At 43.7% G+C, this 27942-nt stretch overlaps 2 protein-coding genes across 5 annotated transcripts in view; both read right to left on the bottom strand.

Annotated features, from left to right (window-relative positions):
- Positions 1–19700, bottom strand: part of CERKL (ceramide kinase like) — a 58330-nt gene extending 38630 nt beyond the window's left edge. Inside the window, exon 1 of one of the 4 annotated variants that reach the window (XM_040562536.1) lies at positions 19527–19700. Coding sequence is in view for 2 of the 4 variants with exons in the window: in XM_040562533.1 (XP_040418467.1) it covers positions 15342–15561 (220 nt within the window). In the remaining 2 variants the exon portion in view is untranslated. Of the gene's footprint in view, positions 1–2951; positions 3009–3059; positions 3485–15341; positions 15562–19526 lie in introns of those variants that run through there. The other 3 variants (XM_040562533.1, XM_040562535.1, XM_040562534.1) reach the window with 3 other exon arrangements.
- A 3997-nt stretch (positions 19701–23697) lies between these two features.
- Positions 23698–26501, bottom strand: NEUROD1 (neuronal differentiation 1). The gene is made up of 2 exons (XM_040561428.1): positions 26415–26501; positions 23698–26017 (listed from the first exon to the last, which is right to left on the bottom strand). The coding sequence occupies exon 2, from the start codon at positions 26002–26004 to the stop codon at positions 24925–24927; it is 1080 nt and encodes a 359-aa protein (XP_040417362.1). The 5' UTR covers positions 26005–26017; positions 26415–26501; the 3' UTR covers positions 23698–24924.
- Between the last annotated feature and the right edge of the window lie 1441 nt (positions 26502–27942).

The following is a 27942-nucleotide window of genomic DNA, read 5'->3' as shown; positions in this document are numbered from 1 at the left end:
ATCATACTGCCTGAACCTTCCACACTCGCCCAAGGGTAGGAGATGGCAGCAGCACCACCAAAATCCTCTGGCAAGCATAAAACCCTTCTCTTGCCCCCAATGTGCCTCAGCTCGCTTGCCGCACAGGAATAGGAAGAATGTAAGACTACACCACTTTGCCTGCAGGGATGAATGAATCCCATTTTGTTCATGTAGACCACACTTAACAGACTTAAAAGAAACGCAAAGAAAAAAAATGTTAGATGATCTTTATATTTTTTCCCCTTGCTCTTAGTGAAAATGTTCATATTTCTCTAATTAACTTTACAAAACACTTTTGGCATATTAAAATATATATTTTATACAACATGATATATGTTCAGTATGAAAAATAATTGCTTAGAACACAATACAAAATTTAAGGTATACTTAGTCAAGTTTTCAGTATACAAATGAGTCCTTTGTACGAAGAAGAAAGCTTTCAAAATACAATACTCTAGAATCTTTCTGGTATTACTATCATTGTTAGTATAGGGAACTTGCTACATTTACAGTGATGCATAATCCTGTGACTGAGGAAATTACATTCTCAGACTTTCATCAATTCTAAGATTTTGTTTGTAGCTTAACATGATGACAAAGCTCTCACAAAAGATTTGATACCAATACGATGTGACACAACTGAACCAAACCTTAATTTCACTCACAGTAAGAAATCACAGGATTAAGTAACACTGTGCAGTCTTTTAGAAAAGTTTATTGCTTCCAGATGGATGCAAGTTTCCTTTCAGCACTGATTTTATCTTCTGTACACAGGGTGCCAATGTTGCTATAAATATAGACAAAATGTAGTTATAAAGATAAATTATTAAAATATTGACATAAACAGGCTTATACAATACTGCCTCTTTCCACAGAGGGCAACTACATTAGAGCGATACATATATTACAAATGCTCAACATTAAAACACGCGCACCCGTTTCAGAAATTACAGCCCATGTATGAACAAGCACAAATTTACAAGGTATCCATAAAATGACTTCTAATTCAAACTGCGTGCTCTTTGCCCCACGTTGTGTAGTGCCATGTGTTTCACTGCATGGTGCACACTACCAAGATGTCCACCTGTGCCCATGTATCTGTGCAGCAAGCTAAGTATATGCTTACTTCATTTAGCAGCAGAACTGTTGAATATATACTGTAATAATACACGTATGTTGAAATTAAACTAAAACTGTAAATAATAAATGTAAGCTCATTAAATTTCAAACCATGTGCTCAAGACACTGACAAAGTATATCAACAGCTCTACAAAATGTTTTAATAAAAAAATGAACTGTGTAACTGATTGGACTGTAAGAAAATCATATACAATGTTATTTTGAAAATCAAGATACACTAAAAAATTATGGGGGGAAGCTGGTACTTTGAGTTGTTTTAATATTTTATGTTGTTACACAGTTCAGGAACTGTAAGAATATTGGTAACAAGTTATTTAAAATATTATTTGAAATTATCACGAGATTCTCAAAAATCTAAAGATCTCCATCTTTCTTTAGATTTGTGTGATAACCACCGCATAAATTTGAATAAGATAATGCATTTTAAATAACATGCAGAATCCAGAAAACACTTTATGAATAATATTTTAGCATTAACTACCATGAAATTCAAAATTAACAACCAGTATAAAAATAAGTTTCACTTTTACGTCAAACTGCATTAATATACTAAGTTACACACAGAAATGTATGCATTTTCAGACAGGCATATCAACTGACACTAATAAAAAAAAACAGACGCTAATAAAAAATTCTAAATAAATAAATAAATAAATGAAGCAAAAAACACCCCACAACAGTCCATGACTTATGCTTCACATCTTTGCATGGCTAGTAACCTCAAACAAGTCATCTCCCATTGTTTTTAGGCAAATTGGCAAGTTCCTTGTCATTTCAACCTATTACTCTTAACTTTGGTATTGTAACTGTAGCTACATACCACATTTACATATGTATTCCTAATCATAGTCACTAAAGGTGATTTGTATCAAAGCATGGAAATCTAAGGACATTTTCATAGTCTTTTGAATATATTTGGGGAGATAAGTAATAATCACACAAAGAATCACAAGAATGCAGCGTGAAACAGTACCAAGAATTACCAGGATCAAATAGAAAGACCACTAATGAACTTAACAAAATACTGATGAGTTCTTGCTGTTGGAGAAACACGCGTGTCAGATGACAAAAAATACTTTTCAAACCTCTATTAAAAAACGTGAATTTTTACTCCTCCAAAATGTGAAATGCTAGCACTATACCAAATGGTCACACATCTACAGGGACTACTATCACTACAAGGTTTAAATAATTATCTCACTTGGAGATCCTGAAAATTTTACTCTTAGCATAAAGATCCTGCATATGGTTGCAGGATCAGAGAGAGATTCACATTCAAAGTACCCATGCAGCCACTAACAGATGCACCTTCAAACTGGATTCAGCAGCAGCTTAGTTAATCCACACCATTACTTCAGAAACACGTCAACTAGCTACCCCTATCACTAAAATCAAGCTACTCTACAGCCTTTGCAAAAAACTGAGACTAAGAAAACTCAAGTAATGATGTCTTTGACAGGATCTTATGCTACATATTACAATAAATATGACTCACATCTGTCCTCTTTGCAGAAAGCCTACTTTCACAACCAACAAAGCCAAATGATGATTATCTTTGAGTCTTTACAGCTCTTTCTACAGGAAATATAAAAATAAAAATTTGTTGTAAAATTCTTTAAGTAGATGCAGCTTAGGAAGAGGCATATCAAGAGGGGAACAAAAGATCTACAGCTGAAAATACACAAATAGGGAACAACAGATCAGAAAAAAAGAGTAATTCAGAATTGGAAAACTCCTAAAGCTGGTGAAGATTTCCAGCAGTGTTCAGAAAACTTCTCAGCACCACTTACTCATCTCCCTCTTCTAAAATAGACCATGTAGTTATCAATAAGGATGGAAAAGTTCAGAGTCTAAAATGGCTGACGCAGAACAAAAGTCTTCATTATAAACATAAGTACCTTGCAGATGGAGGCTAGGCAAACACTGACGTACAAATTCTACCAAGAAAACTTGCTTAATAGTGCAAATACAGGTAGAGTTGCAGACGAGTAATGTGTGATCTTTTACATAAAATATAGTTTAAATATAATTTAGCTGTTTTCTGGTACATAAGACCAGCAATATCAGCTCAGAGCAAGAGTCCATCTGTCCCAGTATCCTGTGTCAAACCATAGCCATAAGCAGATGGTAAGAGAAGAGAAGGAATCGAGCAAGCATTTTTTCTATTTCTCTCTAATACTCTTCTACTCCCCACCTGTTTTCATTTGGGATACCCAGAATGGACTGTGGTTTCTAGGTATTTAACAGCTCTCAAATGAGGCCTTCAGTCTCCAGCTGAATCCACAAAATCTTTTAGCATCACCAATATCCTTCGGCACTACGTTTCACAGTTCTGTTGTATTCACTGCATCCTTTTGCTTTGAGCCTAGTTCTTCTTATTTGATACACCTGACTTATTATATTGGAAGGTAGAAAGCTATTGCCATCTGCTCCCCCCATGCCCTATCTCAACTGCCTCTCTGTCAGATCAAAAAGAAATAATCCTTACCATAATAATCCATACAACAGTTTAAGTGATAGATGATATTTTCTTCAGAATAAACTTGTGATTATATACACTAGGAACAGTCTAACAACAGTTCCTGATCTTGATCCCAAGCTGATGATGTTAAATAAGAGATGAATACATTACAATATTGTAATTACTGTTAACTGTATCAACTCTTGATTCACTGTCACATCTGTAAAATGGACATGTCTCTGAAGTCCTGCTGTAGGACAGAACCAACAGTATCTAAATGTTTTTCCATTTCTGTTTTAACAGTCCACAAACATACAAACTCAATGTTTCTGCTTCTCTGTGTTTATCCCATGTCAGCTTTTTCCCTTCCATACCCCTTTCCAACCACATTGTTAATACCAAAGGCACTATGAACTTTTCAGGCAGCCTTCACTCCATGCATTAGAGAAAGAAAACAAACACTAGAAACATAAAACAAATAGAAACATATTTAAAGACAGCTTTCTTTCTACTGTAAGTTCATTTCATTAGTCGTCTTCTGCACACAAACTAATATTGTTAAACTCACGAATGCAAAAAAGCAGTATCTGCTTTAAGCAAAACAAGTGTATATGTATAAATCATACCCTCAGCTCAGTACTGAATTTATGGGTACATTCCACAAACGGTTTCCATAAAACGAGACCTAAGAATGAAACTTCAAAAAGACCACCTGCTTGTTTCCATCATATTTTAAATAATTAACTCTCCAACCAATGTAAGTGCAAAGAAAATGCTGTTTTGTTTGTTCTTCTGTAAGAAAAACATACAAAAAAAAAAAACCCACACCCTTAGTTGTTACTACTCCTCCTTCACAAAAGATGTACGAACAGAAAAGGACCTGGAGGATCTTCCCAGTTTAATCACAGCCTTATTTAAACACATTGCTGTTAAGTGACCAAGAATCATCACATTTCTTGTGAAATATTCATAAGCATTCTTTCTCCTTCAAAAAAAGCAGTACCATGTTAAAAATACATATCTATGTAAAATCTTTTCCTGATTATCAGAACATGTTGATATGTTTTTGTGGGCTTACCCCGCAACATGCTAACTGCAGAAATTGCTACACAGCACCATAGATCAGTTCAAAGTTTGAAGTCCACATGAGTTACCAACAACTACAGCCACCTATCTGTTTGTGTACTATTGACTAGTGCCATGACAATTTTGATCCCTTGCTAATTACTTCTCCCCCAGGTACATTCACCTTGTAGAGGCAGCAGAGCAGTCCCTCGAAAAGTCCAGCACCACTCAGGTCTGGATCCTTTCACTGCCCTCCCTGGCAGGGCTGCGACGAGCAGTGCACCAGGGAGAAGAGCTGGGCAGGAACAATTTCTTGGTGAACCATCTTCAATACACTCAACAGACCAGCCAAGGAAACGTGTTATTTTCACATAAAATCCCAGCCAGTCATCTTGAAATTCTTCCTGTTTCCTTCTACTTTATTCACATCCGTTGTCATCTAAGTCAAAATACAATTGACTTTTATTTTAAAGCCATTTTCATATGTTACTTTAAGTGATACTATTTCACTTATTCTGTTTCTGCAATACTAAGCAATACAGAAAAATATAAAGACAATTTTTTACACATCTGTCAAATAAGTTTTTAATGTAATGATGAGCATTTAACTACTCAAACTCAGTATCTGCAAAACAGCATTACATTTAGTCATCAGTATTTATTACTGTTACCCTTAGCATGATCATTTGTATGTGAAATTTTGTTTTTCCAAGACTGTCTGCACTGTGTAAAGCTCTGTTTCCAGGATACGTATAATAGTGCAGCACATAACATCTGTTGCTTTGCATTTTCTGAGCTTTGCAAAGCATACTTTCCTATACTCACTTGAGTGTATGAGCTGACAGAAGAGATATATGGTCACAGTTCAAACAAACCGACAGCTACGACTACTACTCCGAACTAAAAAGCCTCTAAGTAACTACCATCTTACATAGCCTGCCTGAAGAGACAAAAGCTGGGAAACCCAGAGTTCAGCACTGAATTCTGTTCATGAACTGACCATTTGTTTAGAATTGCAACACACAGGGAGGAAACAGCCACATGCTAGATGAGAGAACTGCGGGGTAAACCCAGTTACCATACGCTTCTAGTCAGAGATTTAATATGTTCTTACATCTACAACTGAATGAGAAGCTGGGGTGGGAGGAATTGCCGCCAGACCTTAAACATAAGTAGAATTTTATTCAATCAAATCCTTACAGAAAGGCTAGTATAACACAAGGCTCACATGAAAATTCAGACCTACATTTTTTTAAATACATTTTCTTATTCTTTTTTTTTTTTTTTTAACCAAACATATTTGTCTGTTACCACACTGACAGACCATGACAGACCTTCCATGCTATTACTGAGGAAAACTAACAGTTCCTTATAACATAAGAAAAGCAAATGGTGGGCCTGGAAAATAATTTTAATACCTCTACGAGTTATCTTGGGGTCATGTGAATAACTTTTGATCCACTTTGGATTTTGAGCTCCAATTTTACAAAAAATGAAACACTGGTTTGAAATACTCTACAAGCTCTGGCTTGCAATCACATTACAAAACCTTCAAATTAGTATGGCTTGAAGCCTTTTCTTGTTTTTTTGCCACTTAAGGACTTACATATTTAATGTATCAATCCCAAAGTTGCTAAGAACTACGTCATCATACATAGATATATATAAGTTCTGTGTTATGATTTTGTTTTCTTTAATCTCTAGCATTCATAATATACTATTCAATATTTGGCATTTACCATACACACCACACAGAAATACTTGGTAACATTCAGCTAGGATGACAAATACAAATCACAAGAAAAAAAATAATAAAACAAATACCCACCTATGAAAAAAAAAACAAACAGGATATTCTTCAATCCTAAAAAGAAACACACTAGGAAAACATGGGGAAGGAATCAATTCAGAAGCCCACCCTCAATCCCTACATAAACATTTCAAAACACTCCCACTTACAAGCATGACAAAGACACAAAAACAGCTCAAGAGTTTAAACAAATGTGTTCGTCTCCAGGCACCAAACTCATTCCCAAAAGATAAACCTATAGACTACTTTTCTACATCAGACATGAGCAACTCCTGAAAGTTAACTAAATTATGGGGATTTGGATGTTGTGGAGAATGCAGCATGGATTCTTCTCCAAAGAAGAAATGGCACTGTTGGCAATTCTAGCACCACAAACATTCCAGGTTTGGGGGACATTTCTTGTTTCTCCACTGGACTTCTGGACTTACTTTTTTTTTTCCTCTCATTTTTAATCGCTCCACAAGGACGCACAATAGGAAAACAGCTATATTGAGACATTACGGGGAGCACAATGTTCTCATTCAGTAGAAGCAGTGCATTTTTAATCTGCATAGTTTAATAATAAGAAAATACGTTAGGTTTTTAGGTTCAACCAAGAAAGGCAACTGCATGTTAAATGAGCTGACTTTATTTTTCCTTTGGTAAATTTGTCATTGAAAAATATGAAGTAAATTACTTCTAGCTTCATAATCACCTTTGGAATTAATACACTTTGAATAAAAAGGTATAATGAGATGAGAATGCATGTCAATACACAAAGCCAAAGAAATACAAGAAGCCTAATTATTTTTCAAAATACTAATCTCATACATGCATTTAATTTTTAAAACCATGAAGAGTATTATGTGAAAGTGAATACTATCTTCATACAAACGTACATCATACATTGGAAGCAAAATAATCAGTCACTTTTCCAAATAACACAAGCTCAACACACCGTTTTTTTTGTTGTTGTTGTTGTTTGTTTGTTTGTTTTTCCTGCAGAGGGCCACAGCAAAACAGTTTGATAATAAAAGCTGAAGTCCCACACAAATACCAATGTCTTCAACTCTTTATCATAATCTATATAAAATCCAGTTACCCAGACCTATCTACATGTGAAAGATGATTATACAGCATGCCTATTCACCCAAGAGGAAGAGCTTCCAACAGGCTAAGAACCCATTTGGGCTGCATTTACAAGGTCATGACTAAGCTGCCAGTCGCAGCGGCACACCATAGCTGAGCTTCACCTGTATTTGCTGCTTCACTCATTCAGCTTCACTTGCAGACATCATCCTAAGCTGTTATCACTGTCCACAGTATAAGCTGTGCTTCACCGAACAGGGGAAGGGTCCCCAAACTGTGAGAAACGAGTTCCAGAACTTCTTCCCTAGTAAAACAGTCTGAGAAATGCTGTCCTTGCACAGCCTGCCCACACAAGTATTTTTAAGACCATCTAAACAGTGGGAAAGGGGAAGTTCTAGTCACCTATTTCAAGTTGACATTTCAAGCTGAAATAATAACAATAATGAAATTCTATGTAAAAAGGTTGATTTATCAACTTTCAGCTGCACTTAACTCTGTAGCATGCCAGAGTATGATGAAATCCAATTAAATCAAAAAATAGAGAGTTAACGTCTGTGAAACAGGAATCAATTTAGAAAAAGATCCCAGTGTAATGCAATTCTATAGGAGTCCTAGTAGTAAATGACAAAAAGGTCAAATTTTGAAAGGAAACAGCAGATACCACCACAAAACTAGCAGATGTTCCTAAAGGATCATCTGTACAAAAACATAAGCATATGTGAGAGAAATCCAACACTATCATGAAATCAGTTGGTGCCTAACATAATAGCAGTTCCTTATGGCAATATGGTAATACATGTATCAGATACTCAACACATTATGGCTTTTTGTCTGCACATACTGTTACAACATAAGTCATAAAAGCCAAGACCACTGATTTCTTTGAAAGGAAAACATTAGATCCATGATCCACAAATGTTAAGGTACACAAAGACTATCCAATTCTTCAGGTTTATGCTCTCAGATTTGCAGCTATTTAGGGTCATAAATTGTCTAAGAAAGATACAAATATTTTTTAGAGTACTACACATATTGAAATAGAAATATGCCTCTAAAAACAGGGCCTAATATAGTTGTATATACCTAAATGAAACAGCAAGCAAAAATGGATTCATTGTCTCCAGTGCTTGTTTGCTTGTTTTGGCATAAAAGTGGCAACAGCCATTAGTTACCTGCTGTTCTTGTTTAATGTAACAAATATACATTTTAAATAAATATATTTAGTTAACACGACATCTACAATGAAAAGAAAATTGTTTTCCTAAATTTTGTTTATTTTGACTCCAACAAGAACAGACAGACTTCCCTACTTTATTTCTGTTTTATAATTGCAAAATAAAGACAAAAAGGCCTTAATCTAAGCATGTCTTTTGTCAAAATACAAAATAAGAAAATGCAAAAGAACATCATATCCCAAATTCCAGCCCAGTCAGGGAGCACAATCCCCACTGCTCTCCCATGCAGGTACTCCAGAACCTCACCCCACACACACCAAGGAGAGAAACAGCTGCAGGCAAAGAAAGCAAGTGGTGGTCTCAGGGTCTGAATGGACAAGCTATTTGTAAGATTTTGTATTTATTTCCTGCAGACATTGCTTAAAAAAAAAAAAAAAAAAGTTTATGGCATGTTTTCCAGAGTTCTGGAGGCTCTTGGACATTTAGAGAGCACTGCTCCTAAATGAGAGGGACTACATGAAAGAAACCACACATTGTCCAAATGTTTGGGAAGGGGTGGCTAGTGCTGCAGACAGACTCGAGCGGTCTGATCAGAAAGAACTGCTGCCATGGGAGTAAGCTACACCTGAAAGTCGAGATAAGCTGGTAACACATGTGACAACATACAAAAAATGTAAAGGTGCAGAGTAGAGGAACACAAATGGTAAAAATGACAACCAAGAAAAAGATTGCAACAGCATGTAGAATGTGAACAAGGCAGAGAAAAAATAACATTTCTCAAAGGCTGAAGAACAGGACAATTGAGAAACTGAGCTACAAGACTTATGCTTAGAAAAGGAATTTGTGAACTGTTTTTAATGATTTGAAAAGAACTTTAGTTACCAGTGAAGAAGGGATGCTTAGCCCTGTACCATGGTCATCAAAATACCACTAGCGTGGATATCAAAGACTGGTGAGCATATCAATTTTTTTTTAATGTATACGCTCAGATTCTTCCAAAGGAAACTTAACTCTTGCACACCTTTGCACAGAAAGCACAGTCAAAGAGCTAGCAGTTATTCTATGAACAGGAAACTGATAAGCTGGGTTTTTTGCTTGTTTTTAAAATATTTTAGCACATGAATTTGCATCCTACCTCTTTTTACCTCACCACCTTATTATGCCTCCTCTGGCTTTCCCTGCTTTTCCTGCCCTGTACCCCACAGCATGCCCCTGCACGCCGACCAACAGCTGTGGTTTCCCCTCCATTCCCTGGTGCCACCGTCCATTGCCCCCCAGAGTCCCCGCACACCGGTGTGCCACCTCACCAAAACCCTCGCCCCTCTGCGGCCTGCTCCGCTGCCACTGCCGCCCCCCTCGCTGCTGCACCAGGCCTGCTGGGCCCCAGCAACCAGCACAGCCCGGCCTGGCTCAACAGCACCGTGCCACCGACCCTCGCTCACCAAGCAGGAGGAAACAAGGAAAAAAGCTGAGCTTTGCCTTGCCAACAGTAACAGCACAGCAAAGCCTAATTATTCCTTAGTGCAACGGGACAATGAAAACCCACCACCTTTAAGCAAGTCTAAAACTCTCCATTTTATGGGCTACCAGAGCTCTACGATAACAAAACCCACAGTATCGGCAACAGAAATACAAACTCAAACTCACATCACGCTGTCAAGCAAGTCATGAACACATGCTATTTAACACACATGTAAACCCAAACACACAGCAATGCAACTTGCAAGACGTAGCAAAGAAACTTATTTTCTGGAACAAAGATTTTAATATCTGCTCTTTTTGGATAGAGAGAGTCACAATACATACAAAAGCCCCTATTAGATGCCCAGGGTGTGTTAATCCCTTTCAACATGCGCAGAGAGGTGCATAAACATGTGAAGTATAGGAAAAACAGCAGAAAACATGAAGCAATGTAAATTGTTCCACAGACACCTAGCCATGGACTCTCCCAGACTGACCGGCTGATAAAGGAAAAAAGACACAGAGAATCAAGACATTATGTCTAGAAGTTGACTGAAATAACATATTTGTGAGACTGATAATTAACATACTCAATTTCCTTAAATACTTTTTTTTTTTTTGGCAAAAAATTGAAAATTAACATTCTTTCACAGTTTCATGCAGCATTTATCTAAGAGACATGCATTTTATGGACTTCCCTGAAAAAGATTTGGGAGTCTCTTTCACGTTTAAACACCCTGGGATTGTTTAGGACTGCATGATTTCTTCCTTCAATTTACATCTTAAAGCCATATATCCATGTGATACATACACATCACTCTCTCAGTTATACTTTATATTACTTATTTTTGTGTCTTTTCCTCAAAAACAGTTTTCCTACTTGGACAATACATAAGCCACTTAGAGAAATTATGTTCTCTACACGTCAGGCAGAGAATCAAAAGCTTTCAGTTTGACCATCGTACAACTTTGGTAATTCAAATTTTGTAACAGGCAGTTCCCATTTCCATTATTCCTGTCTGACCAATAGACTGACAGATGTCTTACTTTAGAGATCCCAAACAGACTATTGGTATCTATTTCACCCACATCTGTTCCTAAATAGCCTTGGCAGCAGGCCACTATGCACTCGGAATTAATTTTAAGTCCTTTATTGCTAACTCTTTCACTGTTTCAATACATCAGTAATTTTTTCCTTATTGCTGCACTTACATAAAATATTTATAAATTCTTATTTTAAATGCATATCAAGAAGATGATACTGTATATACTTAAACTACACATTGATCTTTTCTAACTCATGATAAAAATATATAGTCAATAATACGCTGACCTCGTGATTGCTCCAGAGATATTACTTTCTTTTCAGTCAATTAATTTAGAATATTGTATTCAATTACTCATATAAAAAAAAAAAAAAGAAAAACTTTTTATCTGACAGGTTTATTACCCAAATACTCAGTCCAGCCTACATGCTGTCAGTCTGAGAGAATGCGTTCATATAACCTTGAGTCAAGTACACTAAACACACAACAAACTACACTTATAAAAAGATTTTCATAATTATCAAAAGCCTCCAGGCTTCCCATACCAATAAAAAACTGAGTCAGTGCTGCTCTTGTTCTGTTTCCTATCTGATAGAAGTCTGCTGAAAAAGTGCAATTGCCACAGAGTTTCCCAGTTGAAAATCTTCAAAAAGATGCTGCAGGCTTTAAGGAAGTATCAGGATTAAATTTCTCATTCACATTCAACAGAGAAGAGAAAAAAAAAATCATATTGGAAGAACAGAATAAAGAAAGCTGAACTGTTCCAAAATATAAATAATACCCACATCCACCACTGCTAATCCTCTATATTTTATTAGCTTTTAAACTTTAGCCACAGTGAAAAAATACTGCACTCTGAGCATCTCTTCTTAAATGCAAATAATTATTTTTCTGTCATTCTGTCAAGTGTATTATCTTCTGGAAATTTCTAAAAATCACAGCTAATATTCAGATCTGTTTTTCATAGAATCGCTTCGGTTGGATAGCTTTCTCTGCTGTTACTTTGCAGCAGCATCCAGACTGAGAAGTCCTACAGTTTGAGACTGGATTATTAACACAGAGAGAGAAGTCTTGCCTTTCCTTAATTTCAGCGATGACTTTTATGGCATAGGAAAGTCACGTGGAAAGAAACTAGAGTAAAAACCAGTAATGGCTGCCTGCGAGCTCTGCTTTTCATCCCAGCATCCAATGCATCATTAAAAGCAAGCGACCTGGCAGGTGTTAGAAGGCAGCAGGCTGCTGTGAGAAGGGACTGAGCTGAGCACCCCCAAGCTCAAATAGCAGCCTCATGGCAGGGCAGCCAGGCCCTGCACCACACCGCCCCCTCAGCCACCCCCCACATCCTCACCCTCAGGCCCCAGGCTCAGGCACTGGCCCAGGCCTTGCTTCTGCCCTAGGCTTCGCTATCGCAGAGGACGCCAACTTGCGATGGATCATTCTTATTGGAGCAGGGAGGTAACGAAAACCCTCTAGGAGACTGCTGCTGCAGAAAGCAAGGGGAGAGTAAAGAAGGGAGTTCGCTTGGTAATCACATTGGCCAAAAGCTCTACAGAAACAGTGTGGTGGGGCAGAACTGTGCTCACGTCAGGGTTTATGTGAACAAACCCAGGAAAAGCAGATGTCATGTACTTGGGAACATTAAGCTGCAGCTCTGAGCTGAAAGAGCCAAGGCGGAACAAGCGGCCTTATGATGGGAGCCACAGAACTGCGGATTGTAAACAAGGACTTCAGCAAGGCAGGAGTAATCTTGGCAAACTGCTGAGGTGGGAGGGAAGAGAGGAGAAAGTGACTACCTGGCGCTTCTCTGACTTGACTGCCATAGAAGAAAGGTCTTGTCCTAAAACAGGAAGAATTAGTACATACAGGACCAAGCAGGAGACATTTAGTGTCAAATTCAGGCCACCTGGCAAAGCATGTTTTTGAGCCTAAGGTAAATTACACTATGAAACTTTTGGTCTGGAGAAAGTATGCTTGAACCAAATCCCAGGGGAACGGACCACTGAGAGTGATACGTGCTGTTCAGACAGCCGTCGGCCATCTCTTGTACCTTCACAGCTCAGGCCATGCACTGCACCGCTGCACTATGGTCACACAGAACGAGGCACTCACGGGCGGCTCCTGCAGCACCAGCACATGTCCCACACTCACAACACTCCCTGGTAATTGCTACTCAGATACAAGAATGTGGGAGAGAAAAAACATCCAAATTCCAAAATCCCTATTTGACCTCTGCGATTGCCGAACAAATACCATCCTGACCTCCAGCATCCAAGATGGAAGGCAAAACAGACAAGCCCTCCACTGGATCCATGCTGCAAGGGCAGCAAGCCCAGCACAATGAAATCCTCAGCTCCAACTGAGCTCATCTACAGACACAGGCAGGCACACACAGAGCTGTGCCAGCCCAAAGGAAGGAGTCACAGGTATTGGCATCTATTTAATGTGCATTACATTTACACGTTTACATGTTTACATTTACATATTTACATGTGCAGTAAAAGTCAAAATCCTGGTATAATTGACATCAACTTGTCAGCGCTGCTTAGTTCTGTCATCCACAATATGTTTGACTTTAAACACGGAGTACTTTGTTATTTTGCAGGAGCTAAGACAGAAAATCTCCCATTGTCTGTGTGAGTAAGCTCAGGGTGAAAAGTTCTTACACAAAGTAGCAGTTTAGGGGGATTGGACTTTTCATAGAAAAACAAAAAAGAACAATGTATTCCCATCCCTGGAAGCATGAAGCAATACATACTGAAATTCATTTTTCTTGTTTGTACCTTAAAATCCACCACTGGTAATAATTTAAAAACAATCATGGACTTATAGTTCCTGATATATGACGATTCAAGCTACATTAAAGTAGCTAGCACATAAAATGGCAAACTAGAGCATTCCACATGGAACTAAATAATTCATAAATTACACTTCAGATCACGTACATAGAGACCTGTAGATAGTCCCAAAGGGCAAGGAGGAGAGGCTACAGAGTTGTGCGTTACTGAAACTGCCACACTGGCTCCACAAAAGGAAGGTCTGTACAAACATCAGCACAGACATCATAAGAACTGAACAGCCCTGCTGAAAAGCAGGTATTTCTGTCTTTGCACAACACTGCATGAATGTGGTTACACAGCTCAGAGGCCAAGAACCAGCAGCTGCGCATGGCACCACATTGCTTGGTTTGAGTAGCTTTGGTGTCCCTAAATGCTACATGAAGTGAAGCGTATCTTCAGCTCTGGGCATTTGAGCACTCCTCCACAGCAGTAGCACCGGAACGACAGCGTTCCACACAGCTCTGGAGCCACATCTTACCCGTACAAAGTTTTAAAATCCTTCAGAAATAATGCTAAACTGAACTCGGAGTTTTAGGCCTGGAGAAGTTAACTGTGCCGTAACAGAACACAGCTGTGTTGTCTGGAAACCACATTCCTGAAAGACAGCTTTGACTGATCCTTCACGTAAGCACCGGGAGGTCACTGCAGTAAACGGGCACTGTTAGGAGTACATATGCAGTTTTGAAAGTGACTTTATGTTTTCAGACTTTCTAGTGGGGGGGGGAGGGGGGCGGGAGACTATCTATGTAAGCTTAGGGAATGTTCCTTTTCTTCTAAACTTTGGGATGAACTTTGTTTCACTTGACCACATCCTACAACGGTGTACCCTCATGGCATGTCATATGTCACAAGGCGCCCAGAGCCCCTGGGCACCTCAGGGCAAGCCGATGGCAGCCGATGCAGCAGGACCCCGACGGCAGCGAGCCCTCTGACCGCTCCGCCCAGGCTACGAAGGGGCTTACGCAGGCACATCTCGCGCACCTCGGATTTCTGCGCCGCCCGCTAAGAAATAAAGGCTCTTTGCAGGATTAGGCACTTCGGGTGCAAGTCGCTCATTGCGCTATGAGCTATTTTATTTATTTATTTTTATTAAGCACCAGGACAACCCCAGGGGGAAGAGGAGCTCAGAACCCCCTTATAGGCGGCGGTTCGCGGTAACCCCGTGCCGGAAAGCCCCGATGCCCTGCCCTGCGAGAACGGGCTCGGCACGGCTCGGCTCGTCCCCTGCCCCGGCCCGACAGCCCCGGCCCGTCCCACCTGCGGGGCTCTCGGGCACGATGGGGCTCCAGCGCAGCCGCCGGGCGCTCAGCACCACGTCGCAGCTCCTCTTGCCGATCTCGAAGATGCCCCTGAGGAGCGGCTCCTCTCCCCGCTCGGCCGGCGGGGGGCTCGCCGCCAGCGGGGCCACCCTGCGCCGCCGCTCCTCGGGCCCGGCCCGCCGCTGCGGGCGGAGGAAGGGGCCCGCGGCGCCCAGCATGGCGGCCGCCCCCCGCCGCGTCCCGCCGGCTGCCAGGGCAGCGCCCGCTCAGCCCCGCCCCCGGGCGGGGCCGCGGCCGCCCGGGGGAGGGCGGCAGGGGACGGGGATCGGACCTGGCCCTGTCAGGAGCCGTCCCGGGCGGGAGGGAGAGCGGCGGCCCCTCGCCACGTCCCGCTCCGTGGTGCACGAAGGGCAGGGGGCTTCTGGGCGCCCTAACGCAGCTGGGCCCCTCAGCACCATGCTGGCACCGCCGGCCCCCCTCTGGCTTCGTCGTGCCCAGCTGCTTTTACTTCCCTCAGGAGGGCCACAGAGATGCTCCAGCTGACAGCATTCATGTAAGCCCCCTCAGAAGTGTTCCTGCTTTTGTGTTATCACCGATATTGCTATCACTTGGCTTTAGAAGAGTGACATGAAAACGTAACAGCCCTCTCCTGCTATGAAAGGTCAGGTGCCTCCCAGGTGCTGCCTGTGGCTTAGATAAATCAGGTCAGCACCACAGCAGAACCGTGTAGGCCTCAGCACAGGTCTCAGGGACATGCACACCTCAGGGGGACAGGGGGTCCAGCACCACACATCCCTGGAGCATCTCCTGTGGGACAGTGCAGGATGAGTACCTGGAAGGCTGTTGCTCATCTCTCAGTCCCCTGACATAAAGGGAGGGGAGGGAGACACACTACTTTACTCCCTCCCCCTCAGTAAAAGATAAATGTTACTGTTTGCAGGTGTGACAGCTTTACTCACAGGTGCTCTAAGATCCACTGATGACTGTCACATTAGAGCTCCTCTAGCAACCCCAGTTTTTAAGGTGCTTTTGAGCCTTCCAGGGCTTAACTCAGTGGAAAACAGCAAGTTTTTTTTTTTTTTTTTTTAAGTTCTGAGTTGTATAATGTCATGCTGGCTTACTAATGCATGGGAAAATACACTTACACAAGCAGCTTAGTAACCTTATTACAAATACATAGGACTAGAGATAAAACCAAGAAGTAGAGCATTAAAATCAAAATACTGCCTTTTGCTGACCATGAGTGATACAAACAGCTCAAGCTATGTTGCAATATCTCCAAGGTTCTTTGTAGTGGTTGTCTCTCTAGAAGAGAAATGCTGTTACAGAGAGGTAAGTCTGTCTGCAGTCAAACGTCCCATGAGATAGTAGATGATTTCATGAATATAAAGCTGCCTTTGTTAATAGTTCCATAAAAACCTATACCAAGTGCTAATTATGTAGCCAAGAAGACCATTTAAAGAATTGTGATACAGGTTTTTGGTACTCATTTCCATCTATTACTTTGAGTTTAAAGCATGCTCTGAACATTTACTAAATACACAACCTGTAAGTGCTTTTGAATTTGCACCATGCCATTGATTCAGCTTTAATTAAGTAGCCCTGACAAACCTGCCTTTCTGAATAAGATCACATAAAGCTTCTTAAAGCTGCTAACAATTGTCTTATTACAACTTTGCTATTATCCCTTAGATTTCCTTTGTTGAAATATAAATATCTTGACTGCAGAGTAATCAGATAAAGTGTAAACAACTTAAAATGTGCAAACCACAAAAGTTTTGCATATATTTTTTTCCACCTGAAGATGACTGAGTAACAAGGCAAGAAAAGCTGCAAGGGAAAAAAAAAATTTGCCTTACCAATTTATCACTGGTATAGCTGTAGATGATTCAATTAAACTTGTATCTCATTTTGGACATCAGTAGTCTCTAATATGTTTTCTTTCAAAAACAAAGCTAAACCATTAAAATGGAGGCATAATTTAAAAATGGATTTAGTTGCATCTATTTTGAGGCAGTATGCTCTTTATAACCCCTACTGTCATTCGTATTTATTTCTGGGACCATTTACTAGCCTATTCCATCTACATGTATTATATATTGTCACTAGATTTATCATAAGGTACAGGAAAGGATGGACTAATAATTTTCTTAGAGCCATAAAAAACTATTCAGAGGCAGACCATTACAGCTTCTAAGGGATTGCAACATCCTTCAACTAATGTTTTTGAAAGTTCTAAAACTCCAAGTAACGGCAATGGAAATGTTTTAACTCAGCAACTTAAGATAATAAAGTGTAGTAGATTAAAACAAACTAGTAAAGTTGAGAGAATTGCATGTTCCTCCCATAATTTGTTACTACTTGCAAGTCTGGTCACTCTTGGTTTATTAACAAAGTCCTCAGTCCCTACAGTCCCTTAAGGAGGGGGCAGACCATTTTTCCTGGAGAAAATACTATTATATGCAAGTCGTATATATTATATACTACTATACATAGTCAATACTATTATATGCCAGTCCCCCTGTACTTGGCTCTTGTGAGGCTGCACCTCGAATATTGTGTTCAGTTTTGGGCCCCTCACTACAAGTAGGTCATGGAGGTGCTCGAGCGAGTCCAGAGAAGGGCAACAAAGCTGGTGAGGGGTCTGGAGAACAAGTCTTACGGGGAGCAGCTGAGGGAGCTGGGATTGTTCAGTCTGGAGAAGAGGAGGCTCAGGGGTGACCTTATCACTCTCTACAGGTACCTTAAAGGAGGCTGTAGAGAGGTGGGGGTTGGTCTATTCTCCCATGTGCCTGGTGACAGGATGAGGGGGAATGGGCTAAAGTTGCGCCAGGGGAGGTTTAGGTTGGATATTAGGAAAAGCTTCTTTACTGAAAGGGTTGTTAAGCATTGGAATGGGCTGCCCAGGGAAGTGGTTGAGTCACCATCCCTGGAGGTCTTTAAGAGATGTTTAGATGTAGAGCTTAGTGATATGGTTTAGTGGACGACTTGTTAGTGTTAGGTCAGAGGTTGGACTAGGTGATCTTGGAGGTCTCTTCCAACCTGGATGATTCTGTGATTCATTTTACTTTTTGAATACCACAGTTTTCAAATTGTTATATTTAATTGGGCAAAAACACAGAATATCCCAGCAATATTTGAACCATTTTTACAAAACTACTACTAGTACTTTCACATGTAGAACTTCCTTGTCCTTTCATGTTAAAAGGGTTGTGTATATTGCTGATCCCATGTAACATCCTAGGTGCTGTTCCCATTTTAGATTAAAAGAGATACAAGACAAACAGTAAACTTGTAGCAGTAACTGCATAGTAGACAGGAAAATGCCAGTCTAGTATACACCACTGAGCCTACATGTAGGGCCCTGGTTTGTTCTACATCTTGGAGCACGGACAGAATTTGGGAGCAGAGCATACAGGTACTTCTGATGGCAGAATGAAAGGGACAGCTGGAAGTACCACATTCCACGTAAGGAATAGGGATGATATAGAAGTTATTGAAAAATCGCTCAAAGCAGCTAGTTTTGTTATTGCCTGCTCTCTCATGTACATTTTGATTCAAATACAATAGATAAAAAACAGATACACAAGAAGTCCTATTCACCTCTTAAGAAGTACATTTAAAGACATTTGACATGAGTCCTTTAAATTAATATTGCAGCTCTTCAGCCTTCAAAAGCATTCTAGTATTTATAAATATTTAGTGTTTTCCAGACAAAGCAACTATCTTTGAATTTCATGTACCTCCTTCAGCTTTAGGGTGACTAATTATGCAACACACAAGGACATCTATCTAGTTCATCAGCAGCTTTGTATATGACAGAGCTTTTTTTCCTCCAGTGATAATTACAGAAAAACATGTATTTTTACAGTATACCAGGTATAGAACATCATAGAACTGCATCCACAAAACAGTTTTGTTGAATGCTTTAGTTTGAAGCCATGTTACTCCATTTTACTTTAGAGCCGGTAGAGCTGCCTTAGAAACTTAGCACGTTTGTATTTTTTTTAAACAGATGGCTCAAGTAAAAGTAGAGGCAGAAAGGAGGGGGGCACCACAGGAAGGGAAGCAAGGCCATTGCCAGGGCACAGCAAGGGCCAGCTGTTCCCAGGGGACAGGGAGCCAGGGGGACCCCAAGGCGAGCACAGTGGGGCTGTTCTGGGCAGGGGCCATCACACAGTACCTGAGCAAGGCCAATCAGGAGAGGGTGCCAGCACCAGCTGAAGCGCAGATCACTGGCAGACTCGCTGTGAAGAGGCAGGGCTGAGGCCAGGGCAGGACATTAGGCTGCGCGCCTGGCTCTGCACCAGCAGCAGGGCTTGGCACCAGTCAGGGCTGTGACTGAACTGGAGACCAGCATCCTACAGCATCTCTGAGGCAAGAGGGTAAGAACCCTCCAGGATGAGCTTAAATAACTCTTGGGCAAATTGCAGGTGGGGCTGGTCAGGGCGATTAAGGCTAGTTAGTGCCCTCGGTGCCCTGGAAGCTGAAATCAGAGGAGCGTCAAGGAGCAGGAATGGCAGGGTCCCCATGTCCCTGAGAGCAGGGCCATGTGTAGCCAGGTTCAGCCAAGAGCCCAGATGGCCGGGCACATCCATCGCTTCGAGGCAGGTCCAACATCAAGCTGGGAAGCAGAGTCAGCGGGGGCAGGTCTGGTGGCAGCAAACATGGCCAGTGCCAGTCCGGCAGCCACCACGGGAGTCTGTAGTGACAAGGCAGGTCCAAGGTCAAGCCAGGAAGTGAAGTCTGTTTGTCAGGTAGGGGAGGCCTTTGTGGTTTCTCAAAGCTGGTTCTCCGCAGTCTGGACCCAGAGGGGACACTGCGTGTCAGGGTGCTGGCCTTGAGGACATGCAGCTAAACTACAAGCGGGGAAGATCCTCCGGGCCCAGACAAGAAGCAGCAGAAAACAGGGAGATGATCCTTAACTAACAGCATTCCTCACCGCATGAAGGAAGTCATCTCTCACTGTGCTAAGAAGCAGTGGGAGTCTCAGAAATCTCTTCCAGGAGAACATAGTGAAGGGAGGAAGGAGAAGAGGTTGGATAGGAACAGAAAGTGAGGGAAGTACGGCTAGTGATTACTGGAGGAGAGCAACCGTGTAAAGCAAGCTATTGGAAAATAAATCTTCTCCCTCAAGACAAGGAGTAGAAAAATGCAATGAGGTGAATAGGTGAGAAATTGTAAGGCCAGTTTTTGATTCATGGATGGTATGATACTGAAGTTAGGGAATGGGAATTAAGAAGAGATGAGAGGAGGCTGTGAGGAAAATATCCGTTGGCTGCTCTGGAGAATTTGACTGTATGTTTCTGGTAGCTGGCCTGTTTCAGCTACTAGTAGAGATTTGTTCTGGAGAAATCTGAATTTTGAAATTGGCAGCATGTCCTTGTCTGGTGTTTTTCTGACTACAGTGTCTGTTTATGCAATAAACGTTTAGTGTGTAGTCAGTTATACTTCAGCTTTTCATTCCCAAATATTAGCTCTTCTTGCATTGCTCCTCTAGAAGGAATGTGTTAGAACTATCAGCATTCCTATCATCTCCGTTGTGTTGGTTTTCCTTGCCTTCAAAGAAGAGATATTAAGCAGAATACCAAGCTTTTTACACAGTAAATGGAGTCATAAATTATTTTTTTCTGAAAAAAAAAATGGTAGCAACAGTCTGTAGAGGAGAGCATTACCGTTACTATATATCATTCTGTATGCCTGAAAAGGAGAAGGAAATCATCTGGGGAAAAAAAAAAAAAAAGGAGAGAGAGAGGGGGGAAGAAAGAGGGAAAGAAGATCAGATAAGGAAAAGAAAGTCTGAAATTGTAGAGATGGACAAGTTGGTTTAGGACAGATGTCTGCAAAGAAAAGAACAAGAAGGAATGAAAAGATTGTGCAGGGATGGAATCTGAAGTATAAATCATTCCCAAGAGCACCAGGAGCTGAAACCAATCTTAAAATAAAATAAAATAAAATAAAATAAAATAAAATAAAATAAAATAAAATGGAAAATGTGATAATGGAGAGGAATATAATACAAGTTTTTTTTCACCAGAGGACATTTTTTTTCTTTCCACTAAGGTTGATAATGCTTTCTTTTAAGATAACGAAGTTTTAATATGAATCTTCCGTAGTTCTGTCATCAAAATGTTAGCAAATACTGTATAATGTAATTTCTTCTATTTTATTTCATACAAAATGCAGTAATTATGCTGCAAACTGCTACAGTCTAGGAAACTGAAAGGCAGGGCTGGAAGTCTATGCTTTACATACCCCGTAGGCAACCTAAATACTTAAGAGAACGCTTTGAGGGCATTGTCAGTTTTAATTTTGTATTGCATAGCTTCTGACAGTTTGTTAAATACATATATGAATTATTTAAAAAACACTTATGTACATATTTAAAGAACAGTCTATTTGTAGGTCTTCACATCACTGGTTCGATATGTATTCATGTACGATGTTTTTCAAGACTTTGTAATTTGGGATTTTCAGCTAAGGAATGAGTGTAGAGCATTTGTTAATTTCTGAAATAATTACTATACGATTTGTCTTGGTGAATAGAAGCAGAGACCAATATCTGCATGTTTTCCCAAGCATATTTTTGATTTCTGTGAGTTCTTCCTGAATAGGAGGGAGTGAGAACTGAGAGATTATTCCTCTACGTGCTGTATATATACACAACATAAGTTGACTGTAGCTCTGAAATTTCTAAAACTATCTGATAAGGTTCTTCATTGTGCAGGAGCACTGCACTGTTAATAACCCTTTATTTCCAAGAGGAGGATTTATATTTATTATGTTTTTAATATGTCAAAAGCCACCATTCAGGTCAGGGTGAATCCGGTTTTGATCAGCTGCAATGCTGAAATAATTGCAGGAATTTGCACACTTGTGGATGTGACCCATCATAGTCGGGGCCTTGGCTGTGCCACAGGCAGCGAGGGCCAGCAGCCCCCCAGTCCTGGCCTGTTGCTTCGGAAAACCCAGAAGGGCGAAGCCATGGGCTGCGAGCATTGTGGTGCACTGCTCCTGCAGAGATGGCCCCACTGCCTTCTTCTCAAGCGTGCACCAGGGGCAGAACAATTTCTGCTGTCAGAGAAGCGCGGCGGAAAGAAGGGGAAGGCCACTTGTCCCAAAGAGCTGCAAAAATAGTGTTCTAGGCGTCCGCTGGATTACCCAGCGTGTTTGTGGGGATGACTCAACCCCTCGGTTTCCCCCGCATGAGGAAGTTAGATAATCCCACTATAGCCTTAGTTAATTAGAGATATGTTCATAAGAGAGGAACGGTGTGAGTAATTCTTTCCTTTGAAAGAGACCTTGATAGACCTTCCTGTGGGAGTCATGAGCAGAGATTTCAGGACTTGGCCTGATATTAGCAGTAAGAAAAAATAAATATCATGGAGGCATCAGGAGCAGCGCCGGGGGGGGGGGGGGGGGGGGGGGGGAAATGTCCAGTATTTTAGAAGGGGAAATAAAAAACAACCCTAAACTAATTGAAATAACAAAACTCACAAGTGATTTGTAAAGTGGAGCTTCCAGTTACCAAAATGCCTAATTAATTTTCCTTATTAGGTTGCTCATAACATTAAAATATTATTTCTTCTGAAGTATTGCCATAGCAGACACTCAGATAGCCTAGCTAGATCTTTTAAGTAAATTGCATTGGCTGGCGGAGTTGAATTTCGTTAATAAGTATGGAAAAGAAAAAAAAAAAAAAAGAAAGAAAGAAAAAGGTAATTGAAAAGGTTTCTTGTGGTTTGGAAATGCCTTCCAAATATTCATTAAACATTTAAGCGACTAAATTCGCAGAATATGTTCCCAACATTGGCACTGGTTCTGCGGTATTCCTCCCATCAGATGGAAGTGGCGCGTGTTGTGCGGAGCGCATTCATGCATAACCAATATCATTTTCATAAATTAAAACCTCCCCTGCAGAAGGAACATCTGTGCCTGCCTTTGAATAAAGACGGTGGCACGCCAGTGGCCCCTGCCCGACTGCAAGAATCCCCGAGCGGCGGCGGCCGGGGGCCGAAGGGCCCGCCGAGCCCGGCCCGGCTTCTTCCGACGGGCTGAAAACCGACGGCCGCGTCCCGACACGGGCCACCAGGGCCACCGCTCCGGGCGAGGCGATCCCGGTGCCGGCGACCTGTTGGCAGCCGCTGCTGCCCGCCGGCGAACGGCGCGGCCGCCGCTCCGCGCTCCTCGGCCGCGCAACCGGCAGCGACCCCAGCCCCAAGGCCCCCTCCCCACTCCCATCCCCTAAATCCTCCCACTTCTCCTCCTCCGCCCCGCAGCCGTGAGCGTTTGGCCCCAGCCCCGCGGGGGAGGCGAAGAACGCGGGTCCCGCTCCCGTGCTGGTCGGTTGTTTTTAACGCCAATTTTATTCTACAAATAATAAGTGGTGCACCTTTCATGAGCTATCCCAATGAAACAATAATCCCATAGGAATTACACTAAGAAAAAAAAATCACATTTAAGGAGAAATGCAACATTCGACCAAATGTTCAATACTATGTTGTTGCAAAAGGACGGATGTTCTCTAAAATCCCAGTGTGCATTACACCATAATATACAGGATTACAAACAAAATTACAGTACAGATTGATTCCAGTTGAACCAGCGTTACATTTCAAACAGCACTTATTCTGGACTGCATTGTACATGCAATAGCTATTGTTCTAATTACGGATTAAATGGTTTGAATTTGTTTCAAGCTACCGTACTAATCGACTACAATAGGTATATAGCCCAACTTCAACAACCTGATTAGTTTTAGGTTCCAATTTATAAGATGAATATATGACAACCACGGATCGTGTGAATATGTATAAAATCATGCATTTATATCGTCCGGAAACATTAACATCTTCAAGTTCTCTTCAGAAAAAAAAAAAAATGAAAAGAAAAAAAAATGAAAGAAAAAAAACCACCACGGAATGCAGAGGGGTTCAAAGACTAAAAAGAAACAGTGCAAATTGTACGTGATAGTCAAGCAGCTTTTGATTTAAAAAGGGTGTTGGCATTTGCTCATAATATTTATATACAAGTTTGTGCAAGTCATGTGTTGAATTGATATGTTTTAATAGAAAATAAGTCTCTCGTTCTTATATCTTCTCAAGAGCTAGGGATCTGGTTCTTATTGTCAGGGGAAAAGGAAAAAAAAAAAAAAGAAAGAAAAAGGAAAAAAAGACTTTCATGGGAAAGCAATTGCCCGGATTGCGCTTTTTTGTTTTTCTTTAACTATTCGAAAGGAAAGAAGTGCTAAGGCAACATAACTTCTCTAAGCACTTTTCTGCTGGTTTAAATTAGTTAAATTATTTTGTATAAATTAGATATAATTCTACCTTTCCAGTATGTATAAAAATCGATGAAGCTGCATGGTTTAAAATAGGAAATTCACGTTATAAAAAGTCATTAAAAATTCTGTACAAAATCACAACAAAATAATTCGGCATGGGAAAGGTAACAAGTAGGAAAACGTTGGTTGAAAAATAGAGATCTCCTATATACTTCGTAATTGGCCCATCGCTAGGTTAAAAATTGCATAGATCCTAATTATTGCTTGCGGTTTCGGCGGCCCGGGCGGGTGGCGGGGGTCAGTCGTGGAAGATGGCGTTGAGCGGGGCGCTCAGGACCCGCTCGTGGGGCGGGTGGCCCTCGTAGGGCGCCCCCAGGCCGTCCAGGGGCAGCTCGCAGCGGGCGGCGGCGCCCGAGAAGACGGCGGCGGCGTGGCCGGGCGCGGCGGCCAGGGAGGCGGCGGGGTAGTGCATGGTGAAGGCGTAGCTCTTGTCGAAGTCGGCGGCGGGCTCGTGCTTGAAGGAGAAGTTGCCGTTGATGCTGAGGGGCGGGCTGAGCGGGCCGTCGAAGGCGGGGCTGGCGCCGTCGGGGAGGCCGCCCTCGAAGAAGGGCTCGAGCGCGGCGCCGTAGGCGTGCGGCGGCTTGAGGTGGAAGAGGTGGGAGCTGTCCATGGTGCCGTAGGGCGGGCTGGGCAGCCCCGGCGACTGGTACGGGTAGGGGGGCGCCGCGAAGGGCGCCCCGGCCGCCGGCATGTGCGGCGGCACGTCCGGGCTCTGCTCGGGCAGGAAAGTCCGCGGGTTGAGCTGCAGGCAGCCGGCCACCAGGTTGGTGGTGGGCTGCGACAGGCCCTTGCACAGGGTCTGCACGAAGGAGACGAGGTCCGGGCTCTTGCCGGAGCGCAGGATCTCGGAGAGCGCCCAGATGTAGTTCTTGGCCAGGCGCAGCGTCTCGATCTTGGAGAGCTTCTGCGTCTTGGAGTAGCACGGCACCACCTTGCGCAGGTTGTCCAGGGCCGCGTTCAGCCCGTGCATGCGGTTGCGCTCCCGGGCGTTGGCCTTCATGCGCCGCAGCTTGAAGCGCTCCATGCGCGCCTTGGTCATCTTCTTCTTCTTGGGGCCCCGCCGCTTGGGCTTCTGCTCGTCGTCGTCGTCGTCGTCGTCGTCCTCCTCCTCCTCGTCCAGGTCATCTTCCTCGTCCTCCTCCTCGCCGTTGCGCAGCGGGTCCTCCTCGGCCTCGGCGGGCAGCGCCTCCAGGTCCTCCTCCTTCTTGTCGGCCTCGTGCTCCTCGTCCTGCGAGCTGAGGCACTCGTCCGCCCAGCCCGGGGGGCCCTGCGCCGGGGGCTCGCCCATCAGCCCGCTCTCGCTGTACGACTTGGTCATGGCGAGCGCCTGCCTGCCGGGGGGACGGGGATGGGGACGGGGGGGGGACACAAGCGCCGTGTCAGCAGCGGGAAAAGCACCCGGGGACGCGCGTCCCGGCACCGTTACACAACGCGCCGGGCGGTTTAAGCAGATTACGCTTTAGGGGGGTGACACCGCCGGGCACCTGCCCTCCCTCCCGCCCCGACGGCGCCCGCCGCCTCCCGCCGGGGCTTCCCCTGCCCGGCCCGGCCACCGGCTCCCCCGAGGTAACAGGTGCGGGGCCGGCCCCGGTCCCCGCTCCCCGGGCGGAACAATGCAGGGCGGCAGCGGGGTGGACGGGGGACCCGCACGCCCGGTCCGGTGACAAAGCCCTCCTCCCGGCCGGCCGGCCGGCCGCCCCGACGCCGCGGAGCGCTGCCCCCCGTTACCTCCGCTCCTCAGCCGGTGCAGCGCGGCGCCGGTCGCATAACCCCGCCGCTGCCGGCGCCCGCTCCGTGCGAGGGCGCCGCGCGTGTTTCCGCGGGGCGCAGCGCCGGCCGCCCCGGTTATATAGCGGGGACGGCGCTGCGCGGCGGCGGCGGCGGCGGCGGGCGGGGAGCGGAGCGGGGGGGGCCGGGGGCCGGGACCGCGCCGCTCGCCCCCGCCCCCCGCCGCGCCTCGCCCCGCCCCGCCCCGCCCCACCGGGCGCCGCCATCTGTCACCGGGGCCATTGTTCCGCCCCCCCCCCCCCCCCCGGGTGGCCCCGGGGCTGCGGGAGAGGACCAGAGGGGACGGGAGGGGACGAGGTGGTGGCACCGCGCACCGGGGCGCGGGGATGCGCGACGGCACCGGGGCTCCCCGCCGGGCCCGCCCCGTCCGTCCCGCCGCGCCCCCCGCGCCCCCGGCCGCGTTTCCCCCGGCAGCCGGCGCTGCCTCCCCGGCTCGGGCCGTCCCCGGCTCCGGGGCTCCGGTTTCCCACCTTCCCGTCCCTCCCCGTCTCCGGCCTCATGATTGCATCGCTCCAAGCGTCCCTTTTCTCCCCCGGACCCAGACTCCTCCTTCTCCATCTGTCTTCTCATTTGGCTTCTGCTTGTGTTGCTCCCGAATCTTTTCCCCTTTTTCTTTTTCCCTTTTCTTTTTCCCTTTTTCTTTTTCCCTTTTTCTTTTTCCCATTTTCCTTTTCCCTTTCATTTTCCTTCCTTATCTTTTTCTTTACCTTTTCACTTTTTCGTTTTTCCTTTTCTCTTTTTCGTTTCCTTTTATTTCCTTTCATTTTCCCCTTCCCCGTTTCCCGTTTTTTTTCTACTTCTTTTTTCTTTCTTTTTCTATTTGTCTTTTTCCTTTTTTATTTTTTTCTCATTTTTTTACTTTTTTATTTATCTCTTTTTTTTTTACTTTTTTTTTGTCTTGTTTTGCTTTGTCTTCCTTTTTTCTTTTCCTTTTTTTGCTGTTCATTTCTCTTTTTCCTCTCTTTTCCCTTTTCCTTTATTTTCTTTTCCCTTTTTCTTTTCCCCTTCTTTCTCCTTTTCTGTCGCTCTGCCCCCGCCCCCCCGCGGCGCGACACGCGAGCCGCACGCGTCCCATCCGAGCTACGCCCCCCCGGCCGCCCCCAGGGCTCTGCCCCCCTCGCCGGGGGCGCAGCCGGGGCCGGGCCCTGGCCCGGGGGGGCCGGGGGTGGGAAGAAGAGCCCTGGAAACGCCTTGCGGCTGTCCGGAGCGCCGGAGCCGCTCCCGAGGAAATCTCCTGGGTTTGCAGCATTATCTTAATTAAGATAATTGATTCATATTGCACCTGCGAGAGTGCGGGGAAAGGATGCGTCCCCAAATAGCTCAAAGCTATTGGAGAGGGGAAGCCGCGCTGTGATTTAGCCAGTGATTTACTGCCTGGGCGGCGCGGGCGGGCCGCGCTCTGCGCTCTCCGTCCCCAGCCAGGCACAGCCCGAAGGATCCTAAAAACAACCCCCAACCAACCCAAAAG

Source organism: Cygnus olor, chromosome 6 (genome assembly GCF_009769625.2).
Source record: "Cygnus olor isolate bCygOlo1 chromosome 6, bCygOlo1.pri.v2, whole genome shotgun sequence".
Classification (NCBI taxonomy): domain Eukaryota; kingdom Metazoa; phylum Chordata; class Aves; order Anseriformes; family Anatidae; genus Cygnus; species Cygnus olor.
This window is presented reverse-complemented; position numbering and strand designations above follow the sequence as displayed.

What these genes read in the sequence shown, in the direction of transcription:
- NEUROD1 (XM_040561428.1), bottom strand. Translation starts at nt 26,004, where the DNA reads ATGACCAAGTCGTACAGCGAGAGCGGGCTGATGGGCGAGCCCCCGGCG.